This window comes from Drosophila willistoni (assembly GCF_018902025.1).
Source record: "Drosophila willistoni isolate 14030-0811.24 chromosome 2R unlocalized genomic scaffold, UCI_dwil_1.1 Seg167, whole genome shotgun sequence".
Taxonomy (NCBI): Eukaryota; Metazoa; Arthropoda; class Insecta; order Diptera; family Drosophilidae; genus Drosophila; species Drosophila willistoni.
The window spans coordinates 15,100,321-15,114,529 of NW_025814050.1; the positions used below are offsets into that span (position 1 = coordinate 15,100,321).

Below are 14,209 nucleotides of genomic sequence, written 5' to 3' on the forward strand. Positions count from 1 at the left end.
AAATAATTTATAAAGTGAATTTTTTATTTCCTTAATATATGTATATGTAGAAAGATTGTTTTTAATAGCCACCCCTTCCTGGCGGTGGAGCGCCCCGCATCATGCTTGGTGGTGGTCCTCTCATTGGTGGCGGTGCCCCACGGCCAAGTCCCCCAGGCATGGTGGGAATGCCACCGGGAATCATTCCCGGTGGTGGTGCTCCCATCATTGGAGCCCGTGGCACACCTCGCCCCATTGGCGCCATATGTTGCTGAGCGGGACCTCCAACTCCTCTAACAGGTCCCTGCAATCCGGCTGGTACCGCTGATATATTCATTGGTACACCTCGTCCAGCTACACGACCAATTCCTGGACCCGGAGCTGCTCCAGGTATTGGCACACGTGGAAGTCCCTCTTCGGGAGGCGGTGGTCCTTCTACTGTCAGTGATACAATATTCTCACCGCGCAACAGGACAAATCCCAAGACACGTTTTTCCTCACGTTCCGGAACTTTTGAATTTTTAGATCTGATCTTACGAAATTCCTCACAGTCACCCAATATGAGGTTCATATGCTTGTCGAAAGCCTTAAAAGTTCCAATGAACGTACGAGAATCTTGTAATACGATTCGCACCCGATAATTCAGGTGCTGAATCATTTTATTATTCTTTCCAATAGTCTGAAAGAAAGAAAAAAGAAAATTAATCACAAAATAGCTAACAAAGTATTAATTTAAGAGTACAAAATTAAATTGTCTGTACGTCTAAAAAAGCTAGAATTTCCTGAAGTTCATTTAGGAGGCTCGAAGTGAAAAACAAGAAAGATTCTTTGGGATAGCTTTACTAGAACTAGCTCAATGTAACCGGATCTCGAACCTTGGTTAGCAGGATGCAAAGCTCCCTTCCAGAATCAGAAACAATTCCCTGAAGGACTTCTAATATTGCAGGGTGTGTAGTTATGTTTTTATTTGTTCTTTTGATAGGATACAAAAGGAATCCCGGTTTGTGTTTTGAAACTGGAGCACTGTACACATGTTTATATGTACATATGTACATACAATTACACATACATACATCGATTGTTTACGTTTCATAAAGAAGTTTAAACGTTTATTTTTTCGTTTGAATATTTTAAACTAAATGGAGACTGTAAGTCATTTTTGAATATAAAGGTACATGTACATATACATACATAGGCCGTAAATAATTAATGTTGTTAGCAAACATATGTATGTATGTACTTATAAACATATGTACATGCATACATATGTACATCCATACGTATAACCGCAGGCATGGCTGCGGGGCATCACGTTAAAATTCCCAGTCAATTTACAAACAATAAATACATTAAACAAATAGATTCACCAAAAATTCTCTATTGTACTTACCATTTTTGTGAATTATTTACCGCCAAAACGGTTTTTCTTTAGTTTTTATAAAGACCGGCGAAACCAACAAACAAGCCTCGAAAAAAACACACCAGTTCCAACTTCTGGAGCGAACGAAAAGAACTGGTTTACTGGTGTGAGCGAATAAACTGAGTTTCTAGTTCTTTTCGGATAAATATTAAAATAGAGTATTTAATTATTTAAATATATGTAGTATGTCTACATATATTAAATACTTAAATCTTTACTGTTAGAAATATTCTTAAATTATTCTTTAATTGCTTTTAAACTACTTGAGACTTCGAACTAGTTCTCACAATTTCTCAGGAGTCGAAAGTTCGATAAATTGACATAAAATGAACAGCCCTTAAAATCTCATCGGGTTCTCAACAATTAATAATTACTATATACGTGTTCATGAGTATTTTTTTTTTAGGATTGTGAAAACAGATAATTTTTTATTTCGGTTCGTTACCATTTACCATTTCTGATTGGATTGAGAGAGGTTTGTGAAAGTTTTGTTTTATGAGGAGAGCAAAGCTCACATCTCTATAGTTAGCGACTCTGTGAGTGATATGTATGCAATAACAATCAACATTTTTGCTGCTCTGACTGTGATTCATATACGCAAAGTTTAACACAAAAAATTTTGGTTAACACCCCCAACTTTTTCATTTAATGTAAATAAATTAGTGCACACGAAATTTGGCAAAAGGGAAATCTATAACATTCTATGACCAGTATGGCAGCCGAAATAAAACCAGCACAGCGTAACAACGATCGCTTTCGGTTTAGTACCTCCAAGAAGCCGGAGTTATTGGGCAAATTGGAAGGAAGTGGTGATGATGTGAATGCAGCCATACTGATACCTGGAGAGAATGGAGTGATAAGCGTTTCGGATGATAAGTGAGTTTTATCATTCAAATTGAAATAAAACAAAAACAAACTGCGTAATTGCAATGTAATATTATTATCCTCACAGAACAATTCGGGTGTGGCTTAAGCGTGATTCTGGTCAATATTGGCCAAGTATTTGTCAGTATATGCCATCCGGCTGCTCGGCCATCGAATATGTCCAAGACTCAAGAGTTCTATACGTTGGACAGGATAACGGTACCGTGACTCAATATACACTCTCTGAAGACTGCAATCGCTTGTCATTTGTGCGTGACTATTTGTCGCATCAAGGGCGCGTTGTGGCTGTTGTCTTCTCCAAGACACATAATTGGGTGTTGTCAGCAGGAAAAGATAAACAGTTTTCGTATCATTGTACAGCAAGTGGCACAAGAGTGGGCGGATATAGCTTTGAGACACCGTGCACAGCCCTGCAGTAAGTAATAGTACATTACAATGAGAAACTAACTATTATTTCATTGAAATTTAGATTTGATGCACTTGCTAAATATGCTTTTGTGGGGGATAATGCTGGTCAAATTACCATGCTGCGTTGCGATGTTCAGGGAGTCCAACTTATCACTACTTTCAAAGGTCACACTGGTGAGTCCACACATTTAGAGATTATTTCTTATTCACATTAAATCGTTGGTATATTTTACAGCCGGTATACGTTGCTTGCGATGGGTTGAGGGACCTCAGTTATTATTTAGCGGTGCTTGCGATCAGTCTGTTATTGTCTGGGATGTTGGAGGCAAACGTGGCACCATTTATGAGCTTCAAGGGCACAGGTATTAGGGATACTCCTAATTATAAATTAATTTTATTGTTGGTTGGTTGTTAATGCTTTCGTATTCTTGTTCTTTTTAGCAACAAAGTTTCTGCTCTTGCATATGCCAATCAAACCCAACAGCTTATCAGTTGCGGTGAAGATTCAGTTGTCGTCTTTTGGGAAATGAATGCCATGCGAAAGGAAGTACCAGGTTGGGTGGAATCAAATAATTGTCAGCTATGCTCTAGACCATTCTTTTGGAACTTCCGTTCAATGATGGATCAGAAGCAATTGGGTGTGTACATTTTTGTTCGTTATTGAAAGCGGTTCGATGTAATGTTTGCTGCTTATTTTAGGCATTCGACAACATCATTGTCGTCATTGCGGCAAAGCTGTATGCGATACTTGCTCTACGAACCGTATTAATATACCAATAATGGGATTTGAATTTGATGTTCGATGCTGCGATCCCTGCTTCAAGCAGCTACAAACAGTAGAGCGTCCCTCGCTAGCATCTTTCCATGATGCCAAACATTCAATTGTGCACATGGATCTCGATGAGGATCGAAAACGTCTTTTGACTGTTGGTCAGGACAGGCTGATTAAAGTGTGGGATCTCTCTACGATTTGGGTGTAACAGCTGATTCACAGTGATTTTTGCTTCAATGTTCCGGATTCTTAAACTAAATCAAAAAAAAAATAATAAAAATACAAGAAACACACATTGTTTACAACAGAACTGGAAAATCCCCAAAAATATGGATCTAAATGGAAAACGGCACTCAAGGTTGGAAAGATTAATGAATATGTGGCCGAATCATAATTCCAAAATATTTATAATTAATGTAAAACATTTTCATACTGATGTATGTTACGTATATTTACACTATTTAGATTAATTTCATCAGATTGAAGATGATGTAAAACATAAAAATCCATCGATATTAATAAACCCCGATTGTTGGTGTCAATCAATATAATTATCATAACTTTACTTGTTTTCATCTTTTGTTGAATGAACGTCTTCTTGAAACTTAAAACACATAAAACAGAAACTACTTTCAGATTAGAAAAGTTAAAAGAAAACCAACTAAAAGTTACTAATTTTGTATTTAATTTAGTTTCAGTTTCCAAGTTTTGCACAAGATTTCAACTTACCTTTGTAACTTGCGAAACACTGCGTAGTAAAGACTTAAATCAATTTTAACAAACCGTTGAACACCAAAGCAAAATGTTCATATATTTTATTAATATTGTATATAATTAGCTTTTTGATGACTTATTTATTTACTTTATAGGCAACCGATAATTCATATTTTTAATAGAGCACATACATATATATTGTCTATTTGAAATTGGTTCAGAAAAAAAAAATATGAATTGAAAACATAAAAGCTTTTGCACAATATTCTTTTATTTTCCTCTTCATAATTTCATGTTTTTGGTTTTAATTTAATTTTTTAAATTATATTCCAACCAATTAATATTTAATACAATAGACGCAACGTAAAAGAAGTAAGAAAAAAATGCTTCAAGAAAATGTTAATGGTTTAGACCTGCTATGGGTCGAAACTTAAGGCTCTTTTGTGGTTTTAAAGTACGTTTTAGCACAGATATTATATTATTGTGAGAGATACATATAAAGTATATAGATCATCCACATTCTAGCGCATAATCATCTCGATATTGATAACAAGCCACAACTAGGCTTTAGTATATATTGAGCGGTTATAGATATATGCATTTATGTATGTATGTACAATAAGCCTTTATATATGTTCTACCATAATTTCAATAACGAATTGCTAGAATGAGAGTAGTAGTAGTTGTTGTTCCATAAACATTTTTCTCCTAGTTGTAATAAAGCGGACTATATATATTCCACAAGAATTGATGCGTGCACAAAAAAAGGAGCAAACAAAAATTGGTATGCATATTTCTTAACAATCACATTTACATAAGTTAAGCGAAACCAAAGCATCTAATCAATGGCCAAGGAGCATTTCTCATCGTCGGTATGGCCAATGCATTCAAGTGCCGGTCTATGCTCTGAATCCCACATGCCTGGACCACATCGTTTACACAGTCCACTCAAGGTGCATGGAATCTTTGGTAGTTGCCGATATTGATGGAGTAGGCCGCGTGCCTTGCGTAAAATCAATTGTCCATCCATATACATAGCCAGCGAGCTGAAGTGCAACAACATCTCGTCCGCACGCAAATTCTGAGCAACCACATCATCGGCATAGACAGCAATAATGGCAAGGCAAAGGAATAAATGAAAGTAATCAGTGAGATAATTTGACCAGCAAGCTTCCCACATTCGAATGACTACAGCCTCGGTGAATTCTCGTTTAAAGCACAGCAAAAGCCATCGATGGCAAAAGAGTAATTCCATAGCGTCGTTGTGTTGTTGCAAGTGTTCGTAAAAACGTGGCAGCATCAGCCTTATCAACTCACGCAGATATCTTAGATTATGGTCCACATCGTTGTCCGTGGGTGTGCACACGAAGAACGCCCGCTGCATTAGACCAACAAAACACCAGAATGTTTCCGACTCATTTTGTACCTCGCATAGGACAGGCGCTAGTAAATCACTCATTCCCTGCAAATGATATTAATATTAATCGTAATGTATCTATGTAAATATTCTGTGAGATAACGCACCTGCGAGTAAGATAAACCGGTATTGTAAATTGCGAAATTTAATAGAATATTTTTCATAACTTCTGTATTGGGATTATCATCGCCACAAAAGAATGGATTAGTACGATCGGTTCGCACAACATCTTTTTCTACCACACATTGAACAGTTTTCCAAAAGTGAACCTGCTGCTCTGGTGACATTGAGTAGAGTCGTTTTCGGGTAATTTCCTCATACTCTTGCCGCTTGATATCCATTAGGACAGCGCGATCCTCAAATGTGGATGAAAAGGAATAACATTTTAATAGAAATGGCCAGACAGTCTTGCGAAGGCTTTTCTCAAGGCCGCCAAAGAAGACACATTTGCGTAAAAGCAAATCGTCTTCAATTTGACCCTTCTCGTTCAACAATGTGCCATAAAAGAAGTTTGTAGTTATTTTTTTCACATTGCCCTCATCGGGATGCATTTCGGACTTTTTGACTTCCGGACGACACACCATGAAATGACGATACGGCAAATTAAGTTTCTCCTGACCCGGCGCCAAGGTAATGTTGTGAAGAAAACAATGCCACTGATGCAAAACCTGCGGTTCACACCAAAAATTAATCAAAGTTTCGTACATTCCTAAATATATTATCCATACCTGTGCCAAATGATCAAGCCCGCCATAATGAAAATGTAGTATTTTATATTGTGACTCACGAGAGGCTATCACCAACTGACCAGAGGTGCAATTGTCATCGTTAAAGAATAAGCGAAGGGAACGCATTTGACTCAAGTCCACCGAGAATCGTCGACACTTCATTATAGCCTTGCGGCGTACAGTTGGTGTTGTGTTGGCACTGTCTGGGAAATCCAAATTGTGCTTAAAAGCCAATAGCTCAGGCGTCATCCAGTTGGGATTGTTATCATCCGATGCCACTGAACCGTCTGAGTTTAATTGTTTCTGAACTCCACCTCCTCCTCCAGTCGTACAATCGTTTTCACGATCTGGTGTTATAGTTATGCAATTGAACGATTGAGATATATTGCTATTCTCAATCTGCGGATTCGAGATGGTTATATTCACAGATGTTATTGGATTCTTTTTCAGCAGCACAGCCAAGTCATCTATAGAAGCACTTTGTCCGCCCAGCAATGGCTGCAGTTCATTTTTCAACTCTTGCATCTCAGCCGCACATTCATCCAGGGATCGCTCTGATTCACCCTCCAATTCCAAGGTTTTTGGAACACTTGCAATTATTGGAGCACTATGAGCAAATCCATTACCATGTTCCGCTGAGAATCGTTTAGCCAGCTGGCAATGTTCGACGGCTCCGTCATCCAATGCCGTTGCCGTACATTTGCACATCTGCACATTTGGTATCCATGTGAGTAGAAGAGTGGGTCGTTTCGCACTATTGTATTGGTCAATAAATGTTTTTGTCGTGCACGTCAAATATCCTGGATAGTGTAAAATATCCGACTCATTTCTTGCCAAAGTTGGTGGATGAATGCATACATTATTTTTGCAAAATAGTATTTCGTTGTCTTCGTAGGAAATATCGATTTTTTTATCTGACCTTTCGTCGCCAAGTATAAAGTTTGATGCCTTTTTAATAATGTTTCCTATCGGCATTTTATTTAGTTGTTTCTTAATAAATTTTTTGCGGCTGTAATTTTGCTTAATTTCTGTTGATTTTATTATTTTGAGTTAAACTATAAGTATATTTAGGTGTATGTATATATAGATACTATGCATAAAAAAGCGAAGCGGATTTTGCTCTGATTGAATTTCAATTTTGATTTTTAACAATCCTCATAGGGTAGAGGCGTTTACAAATTCACTACTTCCTATATACTACTAGCTAACAAATCGGCCAATTTGAAAAGAATCCTATTTAATTTACTAAATATTTTGCTGTCTGACATTGACAATGGTCCAGGAACGGAACGAAGGAGCAATGGAACGCTCACAATAATTTCAGTTTTAGCGCAGGCGCACTTCTCAAATAGCTTTAAGAAACAGGGTTGTCATTGCATTCGACAAAAATATATAGCCCGAAGGCAATGTTGAATGAGAATTGGAAATTATCTTTTCGAAAATTTAAACAAAATGTGATAGTTGATCTTAAAGTAATTCTATTTATGCGAAAATAGTTACACTTTTTTTCTAACTCATTTTGACAAAATATTTCATTTTACTTAGCTCTACTACTGAAAATTTAGCAGGAACTGCTTATTTGTGGTTATTTATAAAGAAATTCCAAAAAAAGTTGCAAAATGAAAAAAAAAATTTGATCACTTTCGGTACTATAAATATTTACATACATTTCATTGTTTTTGTTTTATACATAAAATCGTAAATTCTCATAACTAATTATTATGATTATATATTTTTCTTTCTTGACGGAGCCACATTTCATTGAATGTGAAAATTATACTTTATAATAAAAAATGTTTTGAATTGGCGAAACGATCTACATTTGTGGCAATTGATCAATCGGTGTAGTAAACTTAAAATCTTCTGGAAACAATTTCGCTGCATGTGGGTACATTAATTTGTATGACTGTCTAATGGTCACATCAGCGACACCGGCAATGTCACCGATTTCCTTTTGGCTACGCTTATGCTCGGATGCTTGTGACGCCATGTAAATTGCAGCCGCTGCAACAGATATAGGCGATCGGCCGGGTACAATATCCATTTCGACTGCCTTTTTGGCAATGTGTGTGGCAGCACGTTGAACCATATTTGGTAGATCTAAAATAAAACCATTAAATAACATATAGTAAAGAAATTTTGAATAATTCTTAAAATATGCTTAACAAACAGCACATTTTAACAAAATAAAAAACAAATCTACCGTAAAACAAACTGAAATTTCAGCAATATGTAAAGTTGTAATTGTAATTACCTAAATTAGCACAAAAGCGGCACATAAAATCGGCAGTTGTGATCAAATCCACGCTTGTTTCCAAAGCTTTTAATGTTAATTTAAAGCATCTGCCAATTTCTTTCTTGCTTATTTTGCTGACGGCACATATTTCTTTAAATGTGCGTGGCACTCCTTCCTGGCGGCATGCAATATACAAACAAGCCGAAGCCTTTGCATCATTCGAACGACCTTTCAGATTTTTACCATCGTGAACCTACAAAATGAAAGATCTCAAAATAAAAATTACAAGAGACCTTTTTTTTATAATACCTGCTTGAATAGATTATTGGCCCGATCCACAATTGTTTTGGGCAAATTAATGCGATCTGCCATCGATGAAATTTCTTTGAATGCTGATATCAGTGAACGATCTGAACTGCTCATTGTACGGCGATTTTGGTATTTAGGAGCACCGAAGGCATCAAACGATGCAGAGCCAGTGCCTGGTCCAATAATGGTAGATAAATCCCCGCCACTGAGAAGTGGATTTTCAGGGCCACCGACACGACTAGGATCCACGCCACTTTTTTCATTACTAAATGTTCGCCACTCTGATCCGACATCAATTACGCGATCTCCAACAACCAATCCGCACTCGGAGCATATCATGTCACCAGCTCTGTAATCCTCAATTAATGGTGATTCAGGATGTGCATAACAGCACACCTTGTTGTTGTCAAGTCTGAAAAAAATTGAACTATATTAGTTAACAGATTCAAACCAAAAACTCATAGAATACACATAAACATATGTAGCAGCCCTCGTAGAACTATAAAATAACTCATCCATGCTTTTTTCGATCATGCACACATACACATATATGCATAATTTCACAATTGAACTTAATTATTAATTAATATTTGTCAACTTATTAATTAATATAAAAGAATTCAAACAATCAGTGAATGATTTAGTAGTAGATTGATCTCAATGGTAAGGTCAAATCTTTCACATGAGTCCACTTCACAAATGCATGCGTCCACTTTTTATACAGCCTGCTATTAACCACTAATTGGTTTAAAACACATTTATCATAGTATTTACCTAGAGGTTGAAGCCATTTATATTTTTATCTGTGTCTGTTTAATTTATTATTTCCTTCTGTTAATATTTTAGAAAATATGGTTGCCTTAGAGATGGACAAACAAACAATAACAAAACTGTTTTATCGATAAGTGTCTGGTTGAGAACAATCAATTGTGAAGCTAGAACATTGCAATTAAAGTGCGAATCCGATTGCAGTTTTTTCTTTCAATTTATATAGGTATAACGCTGTGGAATCGGTTTGTCTCCCTAAACTTTGGCAGCCCTGGAACCATTTTTTATTTATCGATTAAAAAAGTTGTTTTTGTTTATCGCAAATGTATATATATGTATGTTCATAAATATTATCAGGAGTTAAAAAGCACCTGTTTATGCAAATCTTATAATTTCTCGGGCCTTGGCTGAAACTCAGCTGATTTGTAAAAGTTCGCCAATTTTTACACTTTGAAGGAAACAAAAGATACTGTGTCAGAATGACAAGCAAGCACATCTATTCAACGACAAATTTATCAGACCTTCAATTAAAGGAGCAGGGCAATTGCTTGTTTGCAGCACGAAAATATGACGATGCGATTAGTTGCTACTCCAAAGCTATTGTAAGTCAACCTTTGATTTGTCTGTTGTTTTGACGCCCTTTTACTCCCTCTTTCATATCTAGATCAAAAATCCAACAAATGCTACCTATTTCACAAACCGGGCCCTTTGTAATCTGAAATTGAAACGCTGGGATCTTTGCTGTCAGGATTGTCGGCGGGCTCTTGATATAGATGGAAATCTATTAAAAGGTCATTTTTTCCTGGGACAAGGTCTAATGGAAATAGACAGTTTCGATGAAGCAATAAAGCATCTTCAACGTGGTCAGAATTCACCAATGTCACCAATGCTGTGCAAAATCGTTTTATCCAATTAACTCAATAACTTTCATTATAAACTCTTTCAGCATACGACTTGTCTAAGGAACAGAAGCAAAATTTCGGAGATGATATCACACTACAATTGCGATTGGCTCGCAAAAAACGCTGGAATGTTATGGAGGAAAAGCGGATACATCAAGAGATTGAATTACAAAGCTATTTGAATCGGTAAACAATATATAAATTCTAATGCGTGTCCATGAAAAATCTGTATATAATTTAATTGAATTATTTAGCCTAATCAAAGATGACATGGAAAACCGCCTAGCCAACTTGAAAATAAACGAAAACCTTAATGAAGAACATCTTAAAGATAAACAACAGGAAATTGAACAGGAATGTGTAAGTGTTTATTTATAAGTTACAGAAAGTTTGATAATACCACAACCTCACTGCTTGATTGTCGTAAACTGTAAAGATACATATATATAAATACCATTTGTTTTTTTCTTCTAGGATGATCATATCAAAGAACTCAACAATATATTTGCTAAAGTTGATGAACGTCGAAGGGTAAGTACATATACAATCAATTGTTAGATTTTGCAAGTCATATTTAATGTATTGTTATAGAAACGTGATGTTCCTGATTTTCTTTGTGGCAAAATTAGTTTTGAAATTTTAACTGATCCAGTGATAACCCCATCAGGTATCACATATGAACGTAAAGATATCGAAGAACATTTGCAGAGAGTTGGTCATTTTGATCCTGTTACACGTGTTAAACTCACTCAGGATCAGCTAATACCGAATTTCTCAATGAAAGAAGTTGTTGATTCATTTATTGCCGAAAACGAATGGTCTTTAGATTACTGAGTTTACTTGTTAAAATCATTTCAGCAAAAACTAATATATTATAAATTGTAATGAAGTAGCTCTTAATAACTCTCATTGAGAAATATTTACTATAAATATGAAATAAAAGATGTAGACGAGTGCTATATATATATATATGTATCGCATAATGTTTAATTATATATATTATTCTGCTCTCTGAAAGCTAATACATTTTTTTTGCCACATTTTAGCATAAGCTAACTCCAAGCACAGGATGAATAGAGAAAAGACCATTCCAGCTGAACGAATGTGAATAATATTAATATAATAACTTGCATTATTTTGTTTTTTTTCTTTTCTTGTAATTACTTATCAGCGTAATAAATGCTGAGGTCACTCCTGATAAGGTAACTGGGTAAACAGTATACAAGGACTGGCAAGTTGGCTTTTTCATTTGGCGTCGTGTTAGAATTCGCTCTACCAGGCCAGTTTCTCGGGCATAACACATTCTGTGAATATAAAAAAGCTTTTGCAATTGCAATTTAAATGGGCCAATTTATGAACGAACATACGCAGCTCTAAAAATTTCTGTATACTGGCTGTTTTTAGGTACTATCCAATTTAAAATTTCAACATTCATTAGACCAGATACTTCACGTAAATCACATATTTCAGTGGCATCAAACAGTTCAGCAATCATTGGATAGGCATCGACAACTTCACAATGAAACGCAAAGCCGCCAGTTTTAAGATATGGAACAGCTTCCTCGATATGCGTGTAGATTTGTAAATCATTAGGAGATCTTGCCGAAGATAATTTCTTTCTAATAAGTCTTTTCACCACAGGGTTCTCGCTTTCCTTTTAAATAATAGGTATATCAAACTAAGTCTGGGAAAGATGGAAAAGCTACTTACTCGAAATAAGACTTTGTAGTATCCTATATCTTCAAAAGATAGTTTTAATGGACTCGAAGTGATTTCATCAACTGTAGCAGGTCCCTGATCTGATGAGCTAAGCAATCCACCAACTACATAGGATGTATAATAGTTGTACATAACCAGGGAGAACAGAAATATAGTGACGACCAAAGAACGGGATGGCATATCCTTAGGAATAGGATCCATTCCCTGCTGGCATGCAGCTCCAAAAGTCTGTAGACTGCGTTCAGACCAATTGATTTTAGTTATTTCTCCTACTCTTGTTAAATTTGTGAATTTCAACATCTTGTTAATCCTGCTGGTAATACTTTCAAAGAGGATCCAAGTAAAGTTTATTACAGCCAATGTACCTACGGTAAAGAACCATACATTCTGGCTAAAAGGCGCAAGAAAGTTACCACTCTTTCCATGTGTATCCAAGTCTGGAGTGAAACGATATAAAAACGCTGCCTCGAATTTCCAACTTTGGTGAATGGTATCAAACTCGGCAAATCGGTTAATCCGATTAAAGGCACCGGATGCAGCTATATCTGCCTCATTTCTCATAATAGTTCCCAATAGACCAAGGCGAAATGTTGAGTTGCCAAGTCGTCCCGCCCAACCCCTGGAGTTGCGGAAATTAACAGAAAAATTAAAACGATCCCGTAAAAGTCTCAGTAACTCATAGTGATATTTTACGAATGCTGCTACTCCAGAATCCTTTTCGGGTCGTGAGAGAATCGCTTCGATTTGTTCATTGGTGGTAATATCCTCCTGGTCGATCTGTTGATGAAAAGCGAATATCATATATGTACATACATATCTGTGATATAAATTTAAGTTATGGTTTTAGTTTCACATACAACCGATGCTCCTCGTAGCGTTAGACCATTAAATTGGTTGCGATATTCACTGCCTTGTAGTTCGAAAATATCGTTTTCAATATTCAATCGACTGCTTCCATTATCATTATTCACTATAATTGCTATCAGATTAAGTTCGAGTACCGATTTCAAATGCCGACCTTTGGAATGAACGTCCCACAATAAATATTCATTTTTTGTCGTATTGACATATGTGATCTGGGCATTTGGGCCAATGTAATCCAGTTCAGGCGGCAGAAGATTATCAATTTCTCTATCAATTCCCCAAAGTAACCATTGGTACGTTTTGTTGTAATATCTGTATCTAGATGCTTCTGCTAAAAGTTCTACAGAACCGTTACATCCTGTATTTACTATAACAGTTGTCCGAGCGAAGTTATCCTTTGTTAAAATAGTTGGTAAGAAAAATGGCTTGTCAATATGTACAGGAAAAACAAATTGATTATATCCCATCAGGGCAAGAGAAGTCTGCAGTAAATCTAAATTGAAACGACAATTAAGCCATCATTAAATTAATAGAAGTCTATGGAACCCCTTTAAAACTTTACTTCTATCAATTATGAAAAAAAAAATTAAAGAACTGATAGTTTACCTTTTTCCGAGCACGAAAATATAACGGCATCTTTGGTTTTTGCCAAGTTCACAACAAAGTTTGTAATAACGGACGACTCCATGACTTGGTTGGACACCTGTACTGCGCCAACTGTTAGGATTATAAGCAAACTATGCAAGTTCCTCATTTTGAATCTTTTTAAAACCAAAGACACAGTGTCCACCCTTTTATAGTTAAACATTGGCGATTGATTGACAGCTTTAATCGTCTGCGGCACTTCTAAATGTAAATTGTAATCGCGTATCCTTGTTCTCTTATTGGCCAATAGTAAGCCCATTATGATTATCTATTATTAAATTAAAAATTGTTAAAAATAATGGGTTATATTAGCCCAGAAGTTTAATAAATATGTTAACAACTGAAAGTAAAGAGCATAAATGAAAATAGATTCGCCAAAAAAAATTAAATATCTTTAATAATAATGAAGTAAATTGACTGTCGCTGTTTTTGTTGAGAAATAT

General features: G+C 36.0%; 6 protein-coding genes across 7 annotated transcripts; 2 read left to right on the forward strand and 4 right to left on the reverse strand.

The window, feature by feature from the left end:
* Positions 1–3: 3 nt before the first annotated feature.
* LOC6641941 (small nuclear ribonucleoprotein-associated protein B) lies at positions 4–1,454 on the reverse strand. Its single transcript, XM_023175856.2, has 2 exons — positions 1,370–1,454; positions 4–658 (listed from the first exon to the last, which is right to left on the reverse strand). Exons 1-2 carry the CDS (start codon positions 1,370–1,372, stop codon positions 62–64), a joined length of 600 nt encoding a protein of 199 aa, XP_023031624.1. The 5' UTR covers positions 1,373–1,454; the 3' UTR covers positions 4–61.
* A 278-nt stretch (positions 1,455–1,732) lies between these two features.
* Positions 1,733–4,024, forward strand: LOC6641942 (WD repeat and FYVE domain-containing protein 2). 2 transcript variants are annotated; one of them, XM_002065023.4, is made up of 7 exons: positions 1,733–1,874; positions 2,063–2,275; positions 2,352–2,699; positions 2,754–2,866; positions 2,928–3,054; positions 3,134–3,330; positions 3,392–4,024. In XM_002065023.4, exons 2-7 carry the CDS (start codon positions 2,103–2,105, stop codon positions 3,670–3,672), a joined length of 1,239 nt encoding a protein of 412 aa, XP_002065059.2. In that variant the 5' UTR covers positions 1,733–1,874; positions 2,063–2,102; the 3' UTR covers positions 3,673–4,024. The 2 variants fall into 2 exon arrangements, with proteins under 2 accessions (XP_002065059.2, XP_046866484.1); XM_047010528.1 differs by lacking the exon at positions 1,733–1,874 and adding an exon at positions 1,892–1,935.
* A 487-nt stretch (positions 4,025–4,511) lies between these two features.
* Positions 4,512–7,298, reverse strand: LOC6641943 (TBC1 domain family member 16). Its single transcript, XM_002065024.4, has 3 exons — positions 6,324–7,298; positions 5,703–6,263; positions 4,512–5,640 (listed from the first exon to the last, which is right to left on the reverse strand). Exons 1-3 carry the CDS (start codon positions 7,296–7,298, stop codon positions 5,017–5,019), a joined length of 2,160 nt encoding a protein of 719 aa, XP_002065060.1. The 3' UTR covers positions 4,512–5,016.
* A 40-nt stretch (positions 7,299–7,338) lies between these two features.
* LOC6641853 (transcription initiation factor IIB) lies at positions 7,339–9,753 on the reverse strand. Its single transcript, XM_002065025.3, has 4 exons — positions 9,643–9,753; positions 8,869–9,280; positions 8,578–8,812; positions 7,339–8,423 (listed from the first exon to the last, which is right to left on the reverse strand). Exons 1-4 carry the CDS (start codon positions 9,657–9,659, stop codon positions 8,140–8,142), a joined length of 948 nt encoding a protein of 315 aa, XP_002065061.1. The 5' UTR covers positions 9,660–9,753; the 3' UTR covers positions 7,339–8,139.
* Positions 9,754–9,948: 195 nt separating this feature from the next.
* LOC6641854 (E3 ubiquitin-protein ligase CHIP) lies at positions 9,949–11,507 on the forward strand. The gene is made up of 6 exons (XM_002065026.4): positions 9,949–10,238; positions 10,301–10,499; positions 10,583–10,724; positions 10,793–10,898; positions 11,013–11,069; positions 11,130–11,507. Exons 1-6 carry the CDS (start codon positions 10,116–10,118, stop codon positions 11,370–11,372), a joined length of 870 nt encoding a protein of 289 aa, XP_002065062.1. The 5' UTR covers positions 9,949–10,115; the 3' UTR covers positions 11,373–11,507.
* Positions 11,508–11,604: 97 nt separating this feature from the next.
* On the reverse strand, positions 11,605–14,031 carry LOC26529112 (ionotropic receptor 75a). Its single transcript, XM_047010897.1, has 5 exons — positions 13,728–14,031; positions 13,115–13,614; positions 12,249–13,034; positions 11,906–12,192; positions 11,605–11,842 (listed from the first exon to the last, which is right to left on the reverse strand). Exons 1-5 carry the CDS (start codon positions 14,023–14,025, stop codon positions 11,671–11,673), a joined length of 2,043 nt encoding a protein of 680 aa, XP_046866853.1. The 5' UTR covers positions 14,026–14,031; the 3' UTR covers positions 11,605–11,670.
* Positions 14,032–14,209: the final 178 nt, after the last annotated feature.